This window comes from Mesoplodon bidens (assembly GCF_964165515.1).
Source record: "Mesoplodon bidens genome assembly, chromosome: 15".
Lineage (NCBI taxonomy): Eukaryota > Metazoa > Chordata > Mammalia > Artiodactyla > Ziphiidae > Mesoplodon > Mesoplodon bidens.
Window position 1 is genome coordinate 50,705,423 of NC_138171.1, and position 23,562 is coordinate 50,728,984.

General features: G+C 38.6%; 1 protein-coding gene across 4 annotated transcripts in view; it reads right to left on the reverse strand.

Annotated features, from left to right (window-relative positions):
- The window catches only part of REXO5 (RNA exonuclease 5), a 41,677-nt gene extending 18,128 nt beyond the window's left edge, over positions 1-23,549 (reverse strand). The window contains exons 1-13 of one of the 4 annotated variants that reach the window (XM_081257833.1): positions 23,487-23,549; positions 22,948-23,092; positions 18,142-18,251; positions 17,044-17,170; positions 15,663-15,759; positions 12,315-12,458; positions 9,899-9,987; positions 8,604-8,719; positions 7,216-7,354; positions 6,979-7,073; positions 5,929-6,031; positions 2,961-3,064; positions 2,082-2,202 (exon numbers count right to left, since the gene is read on the reverse strand). In XM_081257833.1, coding sequence (XP_081113959.1) covers positions 2,082-2,202; positions 2,961-3,064; positions 5,929-6,031; positions 6,979-7,073; positions 7,216-7,354; positions 8,604-8,719; positions 9,899-9,987; positions 12,315-12,458; positions 15,663-15,759; positions 17,044-17,170; positions 18,142-18,251; positions 22,948-23,088 — 1,386 coding nt within the window. In that variant the 5' untranslated portion in view covers positions 23,089-23,092; positions 23,487-23,549. The other 3 variants (XM_081257834.1, XM_081257832.1, XM_081257835.1) reach the window with 3 other exon arrangements.
- Positions 23,550-23,562: the final 13 nt, after the last annotated feature.

Genomic DNA, 23,562 nt, shown 5'->3' on the forward strand with positions numbered 1-23,562 from the left:
AAGCAGGAAGAGAAAAGCAAATCATCACATACAAGGAAGTTTTCATAGGATTATCAGTGGATTTCTTAACAGAAACCTTGCAGGCCAGAAGAGAGTGGCATGTTATATTCAAAGTGATAAAATAAAAAAACCATCAACCAAAAAAAGAAGACAAAAACAAAAAACAACCATCAACCAAGAAAACTGTATCCAGCAAAACTATGCTTCAAAAATGCAGGGGAAAAAAAAAGTTGAGAAAGTTTATTATCACTAGGCCTGCTCTTATAAGAAATGCTAAAGGGAGTCCTTCAAGATGAAAGGATACTAGACAACAACATGAAAAAGTTTTCCAGTTAAGGTAATACATGGACACATATAATAACCTGTATTAATGTTAACTTTGGTGCCTAAATTCACTTTTAATTCTTATTCAGAACTTAAATGACAAAAACATGAAAAAAATAACTATATGCCTATGTTAATGGGCATATAACATATAAAGATGCAATCAATGATATCAGTAACAAAGGAGGGGTGGAGCTTATAGGAGTACAGTTTTTGTATGCAATTAAACTGCTATCAGTTTAAAATGGAATGTTATAATTTTAAGATGTTTTATGTAACTGCAATGAAAATATCTATAGAACATACACAAAAGGAAATGAGAAGGGTATCAAAGCATGTCTCTACCAAAAAAAAAAAAAGCAAAACTCAAAGGAAGACAGTAGAAAGGAGAGGAGGGACAAAAAGCTGTAAGACATACAGAAAACAACAAAATGGAAATAGTCCTTCCAATCTAGTGATTATTTTAAATAGCAAAATGTCAGCAAACTGAATTCAACAGCACATTAAAAGTATTATACACCATGACCAAGTGAGATATATTCCTGGAATGCAAGGATGGTTCAATGTATGAAAACAATTCCATGTAATATACCACATTAACAGAATGAAAGACAAAACCACATGATCAATGAACTGATGCAGAAAAAGCATTTGACAAGATTCAAACTCTTTCAAGATAAAAACACTCAACAAACTAGAAATAGAAGGAAACTACCCCAACATAATAAATGCCATATATGAAAAGCCCACAGTTAACATCACACTCAAAGGTGAAAAGACTGAAAACTTTCTCTAAGATCAGGAACAAGGATGCCTGCTCCTGCCACTCTATTCAACACAGTATTGAGAGTTCTAACCAGAGTAATTAGGTAAGAAAAGGAAACAAAAGTCGTCCAAATTGGAAAAGCTCTCTCTGTTCACGTAGGACATGTAGAAAACCCTAACAATTCTACAAAAGCAATGTCAGGACTAAACAATGAGTTCAGCAAATTTGAAAGATTCAAAATCAACACACAAAAAATCAGTTGTGTTTCTACATACTAACAATGAACAATCAAAAAAGGAAATTAAGAAAAAATCTCATGTACAATAGCATCAAAAAACAATAAGATACTTAGGAATAAACCGAACCAAGGAGGTGAAACACTTCTATGCTAAAAACTACAAAACAGGGCTTCCCTGGTGGCTCAGTGGTTGAGAGTCTGCCTGCCGATGCAGGCGACACGGGTTCATGCCCCGGTCTGGGAAGATCCCACATGCCACGGAGCGGCTGGGCCCGTGAGCCATGGCCGCTGAGCCTGCGCATCCGGAGCCTCTGCTCCGCAATGGAAGAGGCCACAACAGTGAGAGGCCCGCATACCACACACACACACAAATATATATATATATATATATATATATATATATATATATATATATATATATATATATAGGAAAACCAAAAAGATATAGTCAGGCTAAAAACCAAGATAAACATCTCCATGAACCAGAAAAAAGAACAGAAATTCAAAGTGGTGTGCAAGGGCAAAGCCACAGGCCTGCTGGAATCTGGAAACAGACACTGGCAGCTGACAGTTCTGTTCCTATGGGGTAATTGAGACTAAAAGTGCTCCACACAAAATTTGAGATAGAAGCCAGACTGGCTAATGGTAGCCAAGGTTGCTGATGAAACAAAGCTTGATACTTGCATGGGTTGCAAAGGGTTACATTACCCTCTACTCTGAATGCAACCTTCAAAGAGATCCTGGGTCACTCACCTCTTTATTTGAAAAGCACTTAATAGTTTGACAGTTTTTGGAAGAAGAAAGTTCAGTAGCATCTGCCTCCTGAGTCAAGAAAAGGAGCTTCTGGCCCATTGAGTCCAAGCATTCTAAAACACTGTAAAGAAGGAGAAGAGATCAAGGTAGAAACAACAGTTTTCCCTAACCCAAGAATTACTTCTCTATACTTGCACTGTCTAACCTGGTAGCCATTAGCAACGTGTGGTTATTTAAATTAAAATTAAATAAAATAAAAATTCAGTTCCTTAATTGCACTAGTCACATGTACTATAAGGTCCACATGTATGGACCTTATTAGACAGCAGAGATATAGAACATTTCCACCGTTACAGAAATCATATTGAACATTGTTGCTCTACATTTAGGGAGAGGAAGGATAAACAAAAAATATACTCAAAACTCTTTATCAAAATTTAGGCTAGATTCTAAGCATCTGATACATTTACTATGGTATGAAGACAAACCTCTTCTGAGTCTGTTTTTTGTTTGTCTTTTTCCCAATCTGGGCAATACATCAAGGCTATAGCCGACTCTTCTAATCAAAATACTCACTAGTCTATCATCTCCCCTAATGCCACATAGTTCAATGTATTCCAATGTCTTACTTTTTTTGTAAAATGAGTTATTTTAAGACCAATCAATAGATTCAGAAAATTAGAAAAACAGATGGTATTTAGGGCAGTAGGTGGTATTTTTCCATCCATGGTTTTTCTAATGCAAGAATGTTACTCATATTATTGGTAACCATTTCTCAATAGACTCAAAAGAGGAAAAAAATATTCCAGGTTTTGTTGTTAAATAAGAAACCAGATACTCCATCTGTCTTTGCAACTATTTAGAACTGAAAAATATTACCTTGTGTTTAGCCGCTGAACTACTTCTGCTGTATCTCTCGGCTCTAGGCCTGCTGCTTCTAGTGCTTGGTGACTAGCTAGTGCCTCCAGATTTAGTTCTGCAATCTGAAGGAAAATCAAGTGGTAAAATCATTTAATATCTTGCAAAGTATTTGAGGCTAAAAAAAAAAAAAAGAAACCAAACAAACAAAAAATCACCCAACCCCCCCAAAAATCCAAGAAAAACCCACTCAAGCGGTGTTCTCTCTTTCTGTAGACAGTGACTTTGCTGTTGCCACGGTCCCAGGCTGGGTTCAATAGTTACCAGATGGTTTCTGCCTGCTTAGCCAAGAATGGCAATCTGTTACCAGCTGCTGATGTTGTGACATGAATATGGGAAAGGGCCAAGTAGGGCTAAGTGAAAAGCAATGGCAATTTTGGCTCATCATTCATTCCAAAGTCACCTAAAACTTACTTCTCCGCAAACATGCAACTTTTGGAAATTAGAAAAGAATGGCTTTCATGGCAATATGAAAAAAAGACTTTATTGGATTAACACAAAATCATGAAAAGTATTCTAGTTTATTCTCTTTCCATAAAGTGGGAGCCCACTTGGGAGTTCTGATGTGTAGAGATACAGATATTTTTTTTACTTAGAATCATTTTAGATTTGCAGAAAAACTACAAAGACAGTACAGAGTTCCCACATATATCCAACTACCATTTTCAACTATTATTACCATCTTAATTAGTACGGTGTATTTGACTCAATTAATGAACCACTATTGATATGTTATTTTTTTTCTTTTTAAAATTTTTTATTGGAATATAGTTGATTTACAATATTGTGTTAGTTTCTACTGTACAGCAAAGCGAATCAGTTATACATATACATATATCCACTCTTTTTTAGATTCTTTTCTGGTATCTTATTATTAACTAAAGTCCATCCTTAATTCAGATTTCCTGAGATTTTACTCAAGTGAGATGCAATTTTTCCTGGAAATCAAGTGGCAGCACAATAGAATGCAACTGTTCTCAAAGTGTGGCTTGAGAACTCCTAGGGGTTCCAGAGACCCTTTCAGGGGGAAGTTTACAAGGTCCTGTCTTCTCCAACTATATAACACAACAGATTGGACGTAAAAGCAGATATGAGAGAGTCACTAGTCTCCTTAATAGGAGCTTAATAGCTAGACATTAAAGAGATTTGCAAAATATGTAAAACAATGATGCTCTTCCCATTAATTTTTTTGAAAATGCTTTTTTCCATAAAAATACATTTTTTATGTTAACATGTAATGATTTTTAAAAATATTTTCAACAAATTAGTAAATATAATTTTTCTCATATGTGATTTCTAATATGGTAAATGTTGATAGATATGACCCACAAAAACAAAAGCTCTTTGAGGATAAATGGGTCCTGAGACCAAGTTTTTAGAACCTCAGTGCAGTCGTTTAGAGCAGGGGTTGGCATATTACAGTCATTGGATCAAGTCCAGCCCAATGTCAGTTTTTTGTAAATAAAGTTTTACTGGCACACAGCTGTGTCCTTTTACTGACATACTGTTATAGCTGCTTTTGCACTACCAACAGCAAGTTGAGTAGCTGTGATAGAGACAGTATGGTCTGTAGAGCCTAAAATATTTACTGTTTGGCCTTTACAGAAAAGGTTTGCTAATTCCTCATGTAGAGCAAAGACAGGCTTTAGAATCTGACAGACCCTGTTTTGAATCCTGGTTCTGCCTCTAACTGTAGGACCCTCAATAAGTTATTAACCTTTCAAAACCTCTGAACGATCATATATATAATAATATCAATAGTTAACTTATAGGGTTGCTATAAGGATAAGATAACGTATATAAAGCATTTTAGAATAGTACACTTCGTAAGATCTCAGTGAATGTTGGCCATTATTCACATGCCGCATAAGATATTTTACAATGTCTTTCTATCACCATGACACAAAATACTGTTCTGGCTTTTTATTATTCTATATGGACTACCATTTATTTCATAATGGGGTCATGCTAGAAAATATCACACAATGGGACAATCTAACAGGTTAGAATGTGTTATAACACAGTCTGTCAGAAACTACATCCTCTTCAATGCCTCCTTTATGTGCTGTTCTAGTCCAGGCCCACTGAACTGCTTTTGAAACAATGATATGCTACTCACACCCCAAGAGAGCAAAAATCTATCTAGATTTTTTTTTTTTTTTTTTTTTTTTTCTTTTTGCGGTATGCGGGCCTCTCACTCTTGTGGCCTCTCCTGTTGCGGAGCACAGGCTCCGGATGCGCAGGCCCAGCGGCCATGGCTCACGGGCCCAGCCGCTCCGCGGCATATGGGATCCTCCCAGACCGGGGCACGAACCCGTATCCCCTGCATCGGCAGGCGGACTCTCAACCACTGCGCCACCAGGGAGGCCCTATCTAGATTTTTATAATTATCACAATTATTAGCATCAGCTACAATGAATTAAAAGTGGCATGCGGGATCTTTAGTACCCTAACCAGGGATCAAACCTGTGCGCCCTGCAGTGGAAGTACAGAGTCTTCACCACTGGACCACCAGGGAAGTCCCTCAGCTACAATGATTAACACCACATTATTTATTATTATTAACACCACATTATGGTGCTTAATATATTCATGGCACTGTGCTAAGAGCTTTATACTACATAATGTCTCATTTACCCCCACCAGTATCCCAGAGAAGTGTGCTCCCATTTTATAGATCTAGAAACTAAAGTTGCTCAGAGAAATTGCCCTAGATATCATATAGCCAGACCTATTTAAAAACAAGGAAGTCCAACTTCAGAGACTACATATTTAACCACTACATGATGCTAGTGATACAGGTCTTAATTTCAAATACATATTCACCTTGAATTACACTGCCATTTTTGTAAAGAAAGGTAACAGCAGGATATGGTGGTCTGTGACTCTGTTCTAGTCTCATAATTTTAAGGAAAGCAAAGGTACTAACCTTCTTTGGGCCATATTTGAGGAAATACCGAGCCAATTCAAGGGTTGTTCTAGCATCTTCTGTGGCATCATGACCAAACCTATCTGGACACTGTATATCCTTCCTGGAAAGTCAAGGTAAAATTGACATACCTGGGAGCATTTTTAATGATAGATCCTTTCATCCCAAATATTCTGGCTACATGCAGAATTTCAGCATTCTAGTAATTAGACTTGAGTCACAACAATCAAGATTCCTTTATTACTTAGTGCCAGGACCTGAGAGGTACTGAGGGTACAGAATGATCAGGAATGGCTTTGTTTACAGCAAGCATATCACCAAAGGCTACTCAATAAAAAGTCTCTGGTCCACTCCCCAGCCAACCCCTTGTCTCATTTTTTAGACGTAGCTGTTGTTTTAAAGTTACCTTCCAGAAATTTTCTATTATATACAAGTGTCTATTATATATTTAAAAATCCTTTGTTTTTTAAAATCTTAAAAAATACATATGTTTATGTCTATAGATATATCTAAATCTAATCTACATCAATCAATATCTCAGTATCTACGCATCTTGTTCTGCATCTCCATTTTATTCTCAGTAGCATCTTAGAGGTCCCCTTATTAGCACATAAAGATCTCATATTCAGTAACAAAGTATTAGTCACGCAGATAACCATAATTTATTTAACTAGTCCTGTAGAATATCTGAATTCCTTTGGGCTATTTTAAATCATACTGCAATGAATATCTTTGTACAATATGTGTTTGTACATGATACATTCAATATAGGAACGTTATTTCAAAATTTTGGGTAACTTTTCTGCCTTTTCTCTGTCCAGTTCTATCCATCAACCTTCAGCTATGAATGCAACTCCTTTTTGTATTCCCACAGTTTTTTCATTTCTGAGTCATACTTCTCTCTGAAGTTAGGATCTCAGAATTCATAATGTTTATAAACTAAGAGGGAAAGGAGAGAGGCTGAACGTTGCAATATGCATTAAATAAGATACAATATTCTAACTATGTGCAGTCTATCAGGACAATATTATAATATGCAAACAAACCTACCCCAAAATAACTTTGGCTAAGAACTTGAGCTTAAATCTTCTGCCCTGCTCTCTGACATAAAGCAATGATGTATCAATAACATATGGATGTATCATCTGAGAAGGAAAGAGAATAGAATGAGTAGCATCCTATGCTGAAGGAAAAAACAGATGGGTTGGGGGACAGAAGGTTTTAGATCTGAGATTAATGAAACAGGCACATATGCTAGAAAAACTAAGTCCTAAATCAGATACTCACTTTCAGTGCTCTGAGATCTAAGTCTAAGGAGTGGCCCACTAACACAGCATTGGGAGGAAGCAGTGCTTTTAACTGTCTCTGTACATCTTTGAGTTTGGTTGTCACTGGGTTAAGAATCTCCTTTGTGATTCCTGAGAAACTTTCAATAAAAAAAGAGAAATGGACAGACCACGATATTAATAAGCTTTCCTCCCCCGAAAGTCATTTCAAAAAGAATATTTTAAAAAATTAATAAAAAATTAATAAACGCTCAGTGTAACAAGGTTGAAAATCAAATAACAAAGAAGAAATTAAAAACTGCCCATAATCCCACCACCCAGATATCATTTTTTACACTTTAGTAAATATTCTATCATATTTTTTGATACATATGTATTCATGTATATGTTTCATTTTTATAAAAATGTAATCATGGGACTTCCCTGGCGGTCCAGTGGTTAGGACTCCATGCTTTCACTGCCATGGGCCTGGGTTCAATTCCTGGTCAGGAAACTAGGATCCCGCAAGCCACATGGTACGGCCCCAAAAAAAGCAATCATAATGCCTATGCTACTTTATTATATGATCATAACATGTGCTATATATCATGAACAAGTTTTCACATCAATAAATCTATTTCAGCACATCCTTTTAAATGGTTAGAGTACTCCATTAGATAAATATAACATTCTAACCAACCCCCTACTTTCATTCATATTCCCATATTTCTGCAATAGTATGACAAATACCCTTATACATACAACTTTGTTACATATGATTGTTCCCTCAAAATATTGTCTAATTGTCATGTCTGCCAACAGCAGAGTCTTTATCACCATCACGCCTCTCTGTGCCTAAGTAAGCATGAATTGATAGGTGCAACTACAATGGTCAGGAACGGTAATGTTTCGCTGGCTTTTCTTTGCCTAATCACTGTAGTGTGTACATTCTGAAATTACTTGCTAATCTTTGGAAAGACAGAGAAAATTTTTTGAGCTTCAAATTTCTTAGTTTTGTTTTGGTTTCTGAGGTCAAGGCAGATTAAGCTCTAAAATCATTTGACTGCCAGAAGATGATTTGCAGATTTTTCAGATGGGGTCTCATCAGAGAGCAAAGCTGTTTGGCAGTTGCTAGATAACGATTACAACTGTCAGATTCTATGACAAGGAAGATAATATTCTGGTTATACTTAGGTCACAGGAAGATTAGAGAGCAAGAAAGGTAAGCATTATACAGCGACATTGTGCAATTTCAGTATTAAAATTTCTAGTTGTGGCACCCCAGCCTTTTCTTTGATAATAAATAAGTAGATAATACCTAACTAAACAGAAGCTACAGGCTATTCCTGTTAAGTCTCATTCCACTCTAGTCTGACAGCTATAGCGAGCTGGAGGCAGGGTGAAAAATACCTGGTGAGGTAGTCCACAATCTTGTTGTCAGGTTTAACAAGTTCATCCATAACACAGCAGCCTCCTTCAGCAACCAATGAGATTCGTGTTAGTTCTCGCCCATTGGATGTCAGGCACTGAAAGACCAGGATGTAGATAGGCTGCTAAACTGTGGAAACTCTTGCTTCCTCTCATTATTCAAGACTACATCAACTGCCATCTACTCTAATCTACTCTGTGACAATGGCACAGCCTTTTGCTGACTAGAGAATCCAATATGAATGAAATTAAAGCTAAGCAGGCTGCTGAACATTACACTTAAAGTAACCAACACAGCACAATTTCTCTGGGAAGGATGTGCCCCAGAGGGACAGAAATAATAACATCAATTATAATTGTACTATTTACTGTGTACTACAACCCAGTATTATGCTAAGTACCACAAAAAATAATTTTTATTAGCACGTTCTATTATTTAATGCAATACTAAGCATTTTATATACCACCTCATAATAACCCCATGAAATAGCCTCTAATATTATCCCTGCTTCACAGAGGGAGAATTACGGAATTTGTCCAAGGTGACAGGCAAGGCCAGTATACACATCCTGATACGACAGACTCCAAATCCTTAGCTCTTAGCCACTCTGTTCAGTGTTGAGAAACTGTTACTTGAGTACTAAGTGAGAGGGGATACACTGCCTCTGAAAGGAGACTTACTAATTAGACAAAGTAAAACACAAGGGGAGCTTAAGCAGGAAAATCCTACTTCTGATCTTAAATGTGTAAAACTAAGCCAAACCAATGGTAATTCAGGCAAAGTCTTCAAGGCAATAATAACAAAACACTTGTTCAAAAGACAGAAGCAGTCAACTTCTAGTAATATTCAAAAATTAGATTAAATATATCAACTAGGGGCTTCCGTGGTGGCGCAGTGGTTGAGAGTCTGCCTGCCAATGCAGGGGACACAGATTCGTGCCCCGGTCCGGGAAGATCCCACATGCCGCGGCGCGGCTGGGCCTGTGAGCCACGGCCACTGAGCCTGCGCGTCCAGAGCCTGTGCTCTGCAATGGGAGAGGCCACAACAGTGAGAGGCCTGCGTACAGCAAAAAAAAAAAAAAAAAAAAAAAATCAACTAGTTAGAAAACATATGTGATATTTATTTCTCATCCTGGAGCAAAGATCCAATTTTTCTAAAATGTGATTAAATGGGTCTACTTTCAGTTATTTAAACTGAATACTAGAAGTGAACGCACTCAAGAAAACTAGACCCTAGTTTGCAACACTCCAGCTGAAAAATCAAAAGTAGTACTTACCATTTCACAGTCAAGCCCAAAGAGAGGACTGTTGTCGGTTATAGAACCACAACATTTTGTAGGCACAAAGTTTTCACAGTCAGGAAAACCTAGGAGGAAAAGGAATAAAATATTTGCCTTTAGAACTAGAAATGGTAAAAAGTACTCCTATATTTATCCAGGTGAAACTGAGATACCACATTTGTGGGGCACCTTCTCTATGTTAGACACTTGAAATATAAAATTAAATAAGACAATTTCTGTCCTTAATTTTTTCTCCATCTACTCATTTTTACATTTTGGGAGAATAATGTAGGCTGCTGTTATTGGAGATACTAGGGCCTAGACTTCCTTGCAGTTACCAAGTAACAATTTTTTCCTCCTTATTAGAAATTATAATTAAATTGTGGCTAAATCCAAAGTCACTGGACCTTTCCCATGTAGGCACTAAGGAAGGATGAATAAAGTATGCAAATGACTGCATGTGGCATCTTTCTTTCCTAAATAAAACAAGAAAAAGTAGGAATGAGATTCCACCATAGCAGAGATCTAAAAGGATTTCATGGTAGGCAGAATGTTTAACATTCACCATATGCACTCTTGTACTCAACTCTACCCTTAAAATTTCTCCAAGATCTCTCTTTAGAAACGTGCCTCATTTTCTGGAATCATAGCCTGAAAATTCCCTAAAGAGGCTCAGATATAGGCTTAGGGTACCCCTTCCATTGTGTACCCTAAGTCAGTAACCAGGCACATTCAGCTCAGAGGCCCAAAAGTGTCTGAATCATTGAAGATTCCTACCTTCAGACAGAGGCTGAAACAGTAAAGGTAATACCTAGATCTTATTTGACAAGAAACTAAGGGGAGTATGAAAAGCTTTGACCAGTTTCTATGTCACAGTACCCTGAAATTTCCAACTGATTACAATTAAAAGAATCAAAATACAGTCTAGACCAGAAAGGAGTACCCCCAAATCCTGGAGACATTATACTTGCTGCCCTCCTTATCTATATTATTAGTACCAACAATAACAAAGAGTAACTTTTTTAAAGCACTATGTGCCCCATGCTAAGCTTGTTTTGTACATTAACTCAATTAATCCTCATGGCAATACTATGACATATGAACTATTAACTCCCCAAAGACAGCCCAATTAAGAAACGGACAAAGGATCTGAAAAAATATACAAATGGCCAATAAGCATATAAAAAGATGCTCAATATCATCAGCCATCAGAGAAATGCAAACCAAAATCACAATGAGATACTACTTCACACACACTAGGATGGGTATAATCAAAAAGGCAGAGCATAGCAAGTGTTGGTAAGGATGTGCAGAAATTGGAACCCTTATACATTGCTGGAGGGAATGCAAAATGGTGCAGCTGCTTTGTAAGACAGTCTGATAGTTCCTTAAAGGTTGAACATAGAGTTACCATAGGATCTAGCAGTTCTACTCCTAGGTATATACTCAAGAAAAATGAAAACACATGTCCACACAAAACCTTGTATCTGAATATTCAAAGTAGCATTATTCATAACAGCCCCAAAGTGGAAACAACCCAAATGTCATCAACTGATGACTGGATAAATAAAATGTATAACCATACATGGAATATCATTAGAATGAAAATAAATGAAGTAATGATACATGCTACAACATGGATGACCCTTGAAAATTTGATGCTAAGTGAAAGAAGCCAGTTACAAAAGACCACATATTGTATGATTCCATTTATATTCACAACAGGTAAATCTATTAACAGAAAGTAATTAGTAGTTGCCTAGGGCTAAAGGGCACTGGGGGGAAACGATAGTACAGGGTTTCTTTTGGGGTGATGAACATGTTCTAAATTGATTGTGGTGATGGTTGAAAAACTCTGTAAACATACTAGAAACTACTGAAATTGTATACTTTAAATGGCTGAACTGTATGGTAGGTTAATCATAACTCAATCGGGCTTTTTTTTTTTTAAGGAATTTTAACATGACTGCTGTGATTAAGAGGTAATAAATAAAAGAATTTTTATTAAATTCTTGCTACATAATGGACCAAGGCTCTGACCCTAGACTTGTCCTATTTATTAAAGAAAATGGGGGTGGGATGGGTGGGAGGAGGATTAGAAGTACCAGAGAAGTGTTAAAGTTTTAAAGACATATTGACTTCTTTTCAACATACTAAGGAATGAAAGAAAAATGAAAAAGGAATAATTTTCCCACAATATTTAAGGTCATGTTCACGTACTACTTAAAATCAATAATGGTACACATCCTACACTTTAGGAGACATTGCACTGCAAGTATTTCCTCTTTAGTAGAAGATGGAATAAATCACTTGGAAAGCAGCCCATAAAAATGAACTTTCAATAGTAATATTTTTAAATAAACTGATAGATATTCTTCCATTGTTACCAACATCAGGTTAAATCTAAACCAACCTTGTAATGGAAAGTGGTATGTTTTCATTTCCTCCTTTGTGAGAAGGCATCTGGTCAAGCTTACTTTCTTAGAGCCATACTTTTTAACGATGGGGTCATTCTGCAGGTTGATGCGGACTTCTGTGCTGGAAGAAGGTAAAGACCCTGAAACAAGGACAATCGTACATATGTTAGAATCTGTGTTTAAGAGGCCTCAGAGGACATGTCCTTTTAATGTTGTATAGGGTAAGCATGATGAAGATCAAAAGATTTTTAAGACCCAGCCCCAACTTTAAAGGAGCTTGCACTCTCATACACTTATAAAGAACACAAAGAGAAAATAAGTCTCAAATGGGTTATAATAATAAAAGCTATAAAAGGGAAAGGGAGAATATACTGGCTGAGATGGTTAGAGATGGTTCAAGAGAAGAAAAGATTAGCTGAGTCTTAAAGAAAAGGCAGAATTCAGATATTTGGTGTATTAGACCAGTCCGTTACAGTGTCTGCCACTCCTAATAGCCCATTCTAGCTAAATCTACTGCACCCCTAACCACTTGCTCATGCACCAGCAGGGGTGCTGGTTCTTTAAGCAGGGCTGGTTACTGATTGGATTAAGAGTGGGGACTTGGCTAAAGAGGGAGCCATCTATAAAATGACCAGTGACTTGATATTCCTTGTCAAGACATGCTCAAAAGGGACAAGGGTAATTAGCTAAGCTGATCAGATTGCTTGCTTCCAGAACTGAACTAGGAAATAAAGAGAACACACCAGTTAGAACAGAAAACAAAGAAGCTAAGATGCCATGAAAGGGATGGAGAACAGCTCTTCACCAGAGGCACTTAGATTCTTGATGACTTTCTAGTCCACATGCATCCTTCAAATAATACCCTCTCACTTAAGATGGCCTCAGTGAGTGCCTGGTCCTTGCAACCAAAAATGCCAAAGAATCAGAAGTAAGGAAAGAGGGCATCCCAGGTAAGATAGAAATGTACAAAGCAAACTTGGTATGGTAGTGACTAGACCAGTTGGGGAGAAAAAAAGGTCTCTGTAGAAGAGCAGTATAAGAAACAAGGTTGAAAGAGGAGGATAAGAGTAGACCACTGCGAATGCCAGACTCAAGAGTTTGAACTTTAGTCCATCATTCCATATATAAGATGGAGCAACAGAAAGTTCCTGAGAAGGGAAGTGGCATAACCAAACAGTACTTTAAGAAAGATCAAGCTCAAAGATATGTGGAAAATGAAGTAGAGAGAGAAATGAGAAATGACTTTGCAATAATTCTGGCAAAAAAAAAAAAAAGAGTCTGGATTAAGATGATGGAGGGAGGAAAAAGGTTATAAGAAAGAAACGTTACACAAGAAAAACTGGTAGAGGGACTTCCCTGTTGGCTCCTAATGCAGGGGGCGCGGGTTAAGACTGCGCTCCCAATGTAGGGGGCCTGGGTTTGATCCCTGGTCAGGGAACTAGATCCCACATACATGCCTCAACTAAGAGTTCGCATGCCACAACTAAGGAGCTCCCAAGCCACAACTAAAGGAGCCCTCCTGCCGCAACTAAGGAGCTCACAAACCACAACTAAGACCCGGCGCAAACAAATAAATATTTTTTAAAAAAAGGAAAAACTGGTAGAGCATAGTGACAGAGTAATTCAGTTCAGTCAACAAAATATTTACTGAGTACTTATATGCCTGGTATTGCTCTAGCCAGTAGATTCCCCAATGAACAAAATCAACTAAATTCTAGGTGAACTTAAATTCTAGTTGGGAAGATGGACAATAAACAAACAAGTACATAATATAGCAGGTGAGGATAAGGACTATGGAGAAAAGTAAAGGCGAAAAAGGAGGAAAGGGAGTGCTGGGGCAGGAAAAGGGTTAATGTCATATATTTTATAATCAGGGAAGGTCTCTCTGATAAAGTAACATTTGGATAGATTCTTAATAGCAAAGGGAATGAGCTATGAAGATTGGGTATGGGGAACCAAAAGAAAAGTAATTCTAAAATTCAATACTGGTGGCTTAGAGAAAAACAGTACCAACAGAAAAGGGGATTTGAAGTTGGGAGTCTGTTATTTAGGGATGAGAAAAATGCTTTTATATATGCTATGATTGAGGGTACAGTGGAGTATCCAGGTAGCAACATCCAGCAGGCAGTTGAAAATGCAGGCCTGGAGTTTGGGATATCAAACCTAAAGACAGAGGAGTTATCCACAGAAGAGTGATGGATAAACTAGGGAAGAACAGATGAATATTTCAAAAGAGAACTGAAGAAAGATCAAAGTGTATGGACTATATCTTGGGGACTTCGATATTTATTTAGGTTGGGAAAATGAAGCAAAATCCTTAGGAGGACAGAGAAGTAGCTATAACCCTCTAGCTCCTCAATGCTTACAGGATAAAATCCTAAGTCCTTAGCATGGCATTTACAGCCTGCAAGACAAAGCTTTAACCTACCTCTAAGCCTCATCTCTCACCACTACCTGCCCTCTTATTCCATCTCCACCCCCTAATCATCCTCAACAATCTATATTCTTCGGTCACATCAATTTCTTTTTTCTGATTACATCCTTTCTTTTACAGCTCAATGTCTTTACCTGAGTTTTGAATCTCATAATGACTACTCTGTGATTCACTCAAAGATGTTTAAAATACAGTGGATGTCAAATTAAACAAAGCTGCAGGTCCGATATGGACATCTATTAGAAGGAAAGGGGAACAGTGGAAAGGTAGGAAGTTAGATGCTTTTGAGACAGAAGATAACAGGAAACACAGTCATGGAGGATATGGAAAGGAATCACTAGTTATCCCTCACCACTTTTTCATGTCCCCTCAGTGCAACTATTCAATAATTTAATTATTTATGAACAAACCTACAAAAAGCATTATTGAACAATACTTACCTTACTATGTGCAATGAATGAACTGTTAAGGTCTATTCCATCACTCACCTCCTCTCCCCCCAAAAGAGAAGGTCAGCTATAACTTGCTAACAGGACACAACCCAGTTTGAAAAACACTGCTATCATGGATATTTATACTTTAGCTGGCCAGCATCCAAATCTGCCTATTCCCCCCTGTGAGTAGTATTAGTGAGTATCCCCTACATTAGTCAAAGGCAAGATCTTCCTTCCCATGTGTACACTTGTGGGTACAAAGACCTAGTAACAGTTTGAGTCCAGTGTCAGTGATATCCAGGGAGCAGACTTAGCTATCTAACCTAACCAAATGATTTCTGAGGCATGAACCCTGGTTATGTTTCCTGCTATCTAATCCCCCTTGGTACTTACCCATTTTTTCCTTAAAACACACACACACACACACACACACACATACAAAATTGCTTTTCTGCTTAAGTTACTTATAGTCATACCTTCCATTCCTTTAGGCAGATCCCCAATTATTTGTTTCTTTTGCAGCCCAATGATATCAGCTAGGAAATCAGATGATGGGGGAGGCAAGCAGAACTTCTGAAAATACATAATAGGTTTTTACAAAAATGCTTGAAAACAGTTAAAATACTGTCAGACCTAGACTTTTATGGTCAGCTCAGTGCTATGAAAGATCTGGACCTTAATTGTTTGCACTGTAAAATGAGGACTGTTTCCTTAAATTGTAAAAGTGACTAAACAAGTGAAGCCACATTTATCCTACCACAGAAGTTTTCTTTGCTTCTCTAATTACACACTATACAAAAGAAACAAACATTACAAAAATGTATAACTTAGAAAAGCAAAGTTCCTTATATTTTTCAAAGCACTTTCATATCTATTACTTTAGTGGATAACATGCCAGGTGGATGACACAGAAAAGCAAAGAGATTGAGAGCTTAAGTCTCAGGCTCACCTGGGCTTCAATTCCAGCTGTAAATTCCACTTACTAGCTGTAACTTGGGTGCGTTACTCAGTTTACTTATGTATAAAATGGGAATAAAAAAGTATCTCTTGGGGCTTCCCTGGTGGCGCAGTGGTTGAGAGTCCGCCTGCCGATGCAGGGGACATGGGTTCGTGCCCCGGTCTGGGAAGATCCCACATGCCGCGGAGTGGCTGGGCCCGTGAGCCATGGTCGCTGAGCCTGCGTGTCCGGAGCCTGTGCTCCGCAATGGGAGAGGCCACAACAGTGAGAGGCCCCAAGTATCTCTTATAGGACTATTTTAAGAATTAAAGATGATGCATACAGTATGATTAATATAGGGCCTAGCACATAGGTAGTGTTCAATAAGTGAAAGCAAAAAAGAAAATGGAGACCCAAGGGGGTTAGGTTAGGGCTCACCAATTCAAATGCTCTCAGGGGTAAATGTATGAAACAGTCTGATAAAGAATGGAGGAGGCTATGGTAAAATGGAGAGCACATGCCCTTTCTAAAGACAGCTGCTATTCAGCTCCAGGTACTGTTTTAAGGGAACCTAATCTTGTGATGTTGTCAAGAGAGGCCAAAAAATATAGATTTTATGTAAATTTTACAATTTTTGAAAACACCAAAGCCCAAATAAAATGTGACAATATCAACTACAATCTGGGAACTAAATTGCAATCTGGGATTAAGGGTTTTGCCTAGATTACCAAAGAAAAAAATGAGAGATAAATCTAATTTCAACAATCTAATCTCAGGTATCAAGCATAATCTTTTTAGCTTTCTACAACTTCTATTGCTTGTTCAATCAGGTTGCCAAGGAGCACAATTTGAGACACGTGCACTAATCTCTGAGTGTGAGGACCCGACTCAGGTCCGAATACAAAGTTTTCTTAACTTACGTGTCTGAATGCCTTTCGGAGAAACCCAAATTCCAAATAGAACCTGTAAAAGTGTAGCTGACTCATTCCCTGCAGTATAAAAACCACCACGCTGTTCAGGTGGTTTTGGTGAAAAAGCCGGCACCAGCTGTTGAAAAATCAAACCAACAAAGCTAAGACTGATACCGTCAAGTCAGTTACAGACATACAGAAGGGAAGTGTGAAAAAAGCACTGAGCAAGATACTGGAGTTTATCATCACTCACTGACTGCCTGGAAATGGAGAACAGTTATTACTGCACAGAATTCAAATAAAGATCTCTTGAGATAATTATTTATTCCATTCAAATCAAGTATAATACCAAGTGAAACACAACGCATTCAAATCCAAAATCCTATTAAGATTTGTTTTAAATTGGAACTAATTAAGCTCAGTTTACAAAGGCATATCTTCAAGGTCCAAGTCTGCTCTACAGTCCTTCCTAAGCCAGTAAAGTGACCGGTTTCCAGAAAGCCAGTTCAGATAAAATGACAGAGCAATGATAGTATCTGTTAAGGCAGAAGCGGGCTTTCAAGGTATGTAGCCACTCCACCCGCAGACTGAAGTGTACATATGAAAATCTCTCTACTGTGTATTGGTACATACAGAAATGCAATTTTCATTGGACATTTAATAATGGCACTGAGAATATCAGAATAGTAAAATTCTCTCTGCCCTTGATTTGTAAAAGAAGAAAAAAGATTGGGATTCTTAATACATGATCATGTTATTTCAATCAGGTCTCCACTGGAGGTTATAAACCAAAATACCTATAGCAGCCAGACAGATACCGTAAATAAGGGAGGCAGGCCAGGTGGGACACTGAAGTGTACATCTATAACAGGAGGCCACTATTCAGCTTCAACAAATTGTTGCCATAAGGACAGTTGCCAGAGTTTTTCGAAGAAGTAAAAAACATGGATATAAAGAGATTCCCAATTTAAATTGTTGGCAACTTTGTAAAAAAAAAATTTAGTAGGACATTCTGTGTGGCAAATAAAAAACGTCAGCTAGACATGGTCCTCTAGATACCAATATGAAACCTCAGGTCTATACCCACCATTTACGTACTTCTCATACCTAGGTTTAGGAACACTGGATTTGCCCAGAACTGCATACTTCAGCAATTCACATAGCTGGCCATGAGTTATTTCACGGTTTTCAGCAAATAAAATGGTTAAGCGGGCTTTCTGCAAAGATAAATCAGAGTATAACAAATTATGATTATAAAGAACATCAACAAAACATGGCAAATTTTTAAATATTCTAGTTTCTATTATTTTAGCATACTCTAAACATAAGGAGGGCTCTTCCTAATTAGAAATGAAGGTCTAAAACAACAACCTGTGATATGACATTATTAATAGGATATTTAATAAACACTGATACAGAACCTTAATTATAGACACTTGGTTAAGTGCTAGGGATAGCAGGATGAATAAAACATGACTCATGCTCTCAAGAAGTCCATTCTACTACGGGGAAAAATGCAGAAACAGGTAATTCCAATATAATGTGGGTGCTACTATAAAGGTAAGGGAGCAAAAGAGGCTAACTAACTGCCTTGGGGATTGGAGAGTTTTGGAGATAGCATCACTGAGATGAAAATAATGGAGTTGAACCTTGAAAATAGTCAGCCAGGTAGGAGGAAACATTGTGTCTAAACACTTAGTTTGGTTTGGCTGGAGTCAAGACTACATGTTGCAGAGCAATAGAGATATGAGAGAAGAGAGAAGTGGGAGCCAGTTTATAGATGATCAATGTGGTCTAACCTAAGGAGTCAGACTTTAAGCCTCTCCTTAAAATAGCTTTGTACTTAGATATAGTTATTAAAGTAATTCATGCTTGTTAAAAAAAGTCAGATAATGGAGAAGGGTAAAACAGATAAAACACAACAGATAAGTGAAAATAAGTCACCTGTATTTGTACAATTCAAGTACAAGTAATACCACTTTCATTTTGGTCTGGAAGGCAGCAGAGTAATAGTGGTTAGGAGCTCAAGCCCTGGAGTCACGCTACCCGAGTTCAAATACCAAGCTCTACCATTTTTTTTTAAATTTAATTATTTGGCTGCGTCGGGTCTTAGTTGCAACATGCAGGATCTTTCATTGTGGCGCACGGGCTCAGTAGTTGCGGCACACAGGCTCTCTAGTTGTGGCGGACAGGCTCTAGAGTGCGCAGGCTCAGTAGCTGCAGTGTGCGGGCTTGGTTGCCCCACAGCATGTGGGATCTTAGTTCCCGGACCAGGTATCAAACCCATGTCCCTGCACTTGAGGGCGGATTCTTAACCACTGGACCACCAGGGAAATCCCCCAAAGCTCTACCATCTTAAGTGCCTTAAGATGTTAAGAGCTTAGGGACAAGTGCCTTGACCTCTCTAAGACTAAGGTTTTTTCATTTACAGAATAACTACAATTCTACCTCATGAGATTACTGGGAAGACCAATGAGGTACATTGTAAGTGCAATATACTGAGGCCAGTGCCTGACATACCCTAAGATAAGTACTTAAACACCAGGTATTATTATTATTATTATTATTGCTATTTTCCCCTGTGACTGTTTAAAGCTAATGTTGAACACTTATTATTAGTCATTTACAGTTCTGATCACTTTATATCTATTAAATCATTTAATTCTTAAGTCTTCTCAAGTGGGCACTACTGTTATCCCCATTTTACAGATAAAGAAATGGAGGAACAGATAAGTGGCAGAACCAAGACTAGAATGCAAGCTACAGATAAAGAAATGGAGGAACAGGGGCTTCCCTGGTGGCACAGTGGTTAAGAATCCGCCTGCCAATGCAGGGGACACGGGTTCGAGCCCTGGTCCGGGAAGATCCCACGTGCCGTGGAGCAACTAAGCCCATGCACCACAACTACTGAGCCTGCGAACCACAACTACAGAGCCCGTGCACCTAGAGCCCATGCTCCGCAACAAGAGAAGCCACCACAATGAGAAGCCCGCGCACCACAACGAAGAGTAGACCCCGCTTGATGCAACTAGAGAAAGCCCGTGTGCAGCAATGAAGACCCAATGCAGCCAAAAATAAAATAAATAAAATAAATAATGAAAAATAAAATAAAAAAAAAAGAAATGGAGGAACAGATAAGTGGCAGAACCAAGACTAGAATGCAGGCTGCAAAGCCCAAACTCTTTCATCTCTACTTTATACGTTTCCCAAGGGATTATACTTTACATTGTTTTGTAACCAACTCCGGCCACCAAGAAAAAAAAAAAGAGAAAAAAAAAAATTGGGGCGTTCCCTAGCAGTCCAGTGGTTAGGACTAGGCGCTTTCACTGCCATGGCCCAGGTTCAATCCCTGGTCAGGGAACAGAGATCCCGCAAGCTGCGTAGCATGGCCAAAAAAAAATAATAATCTGTAAATATCTTTCCATATCTGTTAAACATAACAAAAGTCAATTTTAATAATAGTCCACTCTTTAAATTTACTTAAAACTTATAATTTATTTGAAAAAATTCCCTATTGATGACACTGTTGTTGTTTTAAAAAATTATGAACAATATTATGATATTTTTCTCAGGATAAATTCCTGGTCAAAATAAGCATGTATATCTTATATTCTGAAATATTGCTAACTCCTGAAAGAATATACCAATTTATATTTACCAAACAAAACTGTATGATATTGATAATGTATGAGTAAAGAATCTATATGGCAGTGAGTAATCATGGTTGCCGAACATGCGATGTCAGAGGCTGAGCAGGGTGAGGAGGGCATCCTATAGGGGAGAAAGCCCAGGACTAGGGGTAGGAACCCAGGATATATATGCAGGACAGTGGCCCAATGTGAAGTGTCAAAGCCTGAGCGGTATGAGGAGGGCATCCATGCAGTGGCAACTGGAGAGCAGTGAGGCTGGCATCAGATGTCAGAAATTGTTTACAGTAAGGAGGGCATCAATGCTGAGGGACAAAGAGAGCTGTCACCAAATTCAAAGCCTGAAAAGGGTGCGGGTGTCCATGTGAGAAGGGTGAGGGTAGTAGCTTGTCACAGCAGCAATGAAGGCATTCAGATTGGAGAGTGACCTGGTATAAGATGCAGAATGACAAGGGCCCAAGCAGGGTAAGGAAGGTGTGAGGGTATGGGGCAATGGCAGCAATGGGAGACTGATCAAATATATTGAAGATAATGGGAGTCAGGTTTCTCACTGTTATATAAGGAGGTTATAAATATGAAAAGGGAGAAAACTAGAATGAACCCTGTGGAATTGGATTGGAAGTAGAGATACTGATATGAATTCACAGTTTTTCAATATGTATACAGAAAAATATTTAAATGTAAACATACGTGTGTGTATAAACATATACACACATATTTCCTAGCTCTCTTTTTGGGAGTAGTGACATACCAATAGCAATAAACACATCTAGCACCCAGATCTTGATTTCTAAATGTCACTCTCCACTAAAAAGAACTAAGTCTCCTGGAAGAAGTGGCCGATTCCAGGGCTGGGGCAGGGAAAGGACAGAAGAGTCTGGAACATCTTTTTGTGCCAGAAAAATAAGGAAATGCTCAAGCATGTTAAAGGGACACAGAAACTAGCTTAATGGCCAAATCTGGGATATTTTGAGCAGCAAAATAAATACAGTAATGGGTTATAACTCAATGAATAAAATAGATATCCACAAATTCATACTAATAAAAAAATGAATAAACTGCAAGTTTAATGAGGAAGCATCTCCCCACAAAATAACAGAGAAAAAGAGTAACTTTAGAGAAGTTTAGCACACACGTTCTTAATCAAGTTATCAAGGTTAACATCACCAGTAATGGGACAAATCAAACTTGTGTACAACCTGATAAAATACAAGAGAACAGAATATCACTTCTGTGATATTCCTGCCAAAGATGTATAATCTGAATCTAATTAATGAGGAAACAAACAAACCTAACTTCTACAAAATAACTGGTCCAGGATTCTTCAAAGGTAGTAATGTCACAAATGTCAAAGAAAAGACTGAACAGTTGTTTGGATTGAAGGAGACAAGACAACTAACTGTAACACGTGATTCTAGACTTGATCTTATTGCTAAAAAGGACATTTTTAGAACAACTGGAGAAACTTGAATGGGGTCTGAGTATTAGATGGTAGCAATATATCCATGTTATTTCCTGATTTTGATGGTTGCATTTTAGTTATGTAGATTGTTTGTAGGAAATACGTAAACACTAAAATATGGGTGGGGGGAGGCATTCTGTTAGCAACTACAGTACTTTCAAATGTTGGCTGGGGGGTAGTTTTTGATACCGTCCTTGCAAATTTTCTTTAAGTTTGTTTCATAATAAAGTGATGAGATTGTCAACTTCCTTCGACTTTCTACCACGTTAACCTTTAAAAAATTGCTTTGTCAATCGGATAGGCCAAAAAAAAAGAAAAAGGAATCCCATTTAAAAAACGTTTCCATAGCACTAATTCCCTTCTATATAACTGATTTATCATTATCTATCGTTTATCTTCTTTCTCTGTCCACTAGAAAGGTAGTAGTGATCTGTTTATTCACTGATGTACCTCAAGTGCCTAGGAAGACAATAGAAATCTGATGACTAAAGGGATGAAAGGCATTATTTAGCTCTCAATAAATGTCAGAGATGATCATCCATCTTATTCCCCTATGGGAATGTAAACTGCACGAGTGCAGGGGATTTTGTGCTTTTATGCACTGGGATACTTCCAGAAGCTAGAGCAATTCCTGGCATACAGAAGACTTCAATAAGTATCTGTTGAACGACCATTCTTCTCGTGTGCCAGGCACAATACCTGTTTTAAACCGCCAATATCAGCCCTAAGGTATGTGGTACTGTATTATCATTTGGGAGCTCCAAACTGCCTCGGGCCGCCCACTCGGGATACCCCGTTGCTCACCTTGGTCTCGGGCTGATGCCTCTCCTCAAGATCCCAACGGTCTCTCAACACCTCAGACGCCCCGACCAGCTTATTCGGGACCCGCCTCCTCTTCCTGCCCTTCTTGGGGGTCCTCCCGGTCCTTTCCTTCTCTGGCTCCATGAGCCTGTGGAGAAAGATCGGTTAGAGATGAGAAAACCACGACGCCCAGATGGCCCGGGCCGTCTTCTGAGTGGGGAGCGCAAGGGCTTCGACAGCCTACAACCCTCCTCAGATCCTCTGCCTAATTCAGTTTACGAAGCGCTCCCCGCCCGCCGCGGAAAGGGAGGGTGCCAACGGTCTTCCCCGTTAACGCGGCGCAGAAAACCACGCCGCACCAAGCCAAACGGCTTTACAGTTAACGCCGGAGGCCGGATTCGATACGCTTCCCCAACCGCAAACGCGCCTCCGCCTGTTGGAAGAGAGGGAAAGGGGGCGCTGTCTAGCTGCTTCCCTGACAAAACCACTCCCCACACCCCAGACTCCCCGAAGACGCCGAAGAGAAGCAGGGCGGACGGCACCGACAAGCACCGCCGCTGCCTCAGCCTCGGGCGGAGCCGACTGTGTAGCTGCCTAGTCAGCGGCGCGCGGCGTTTG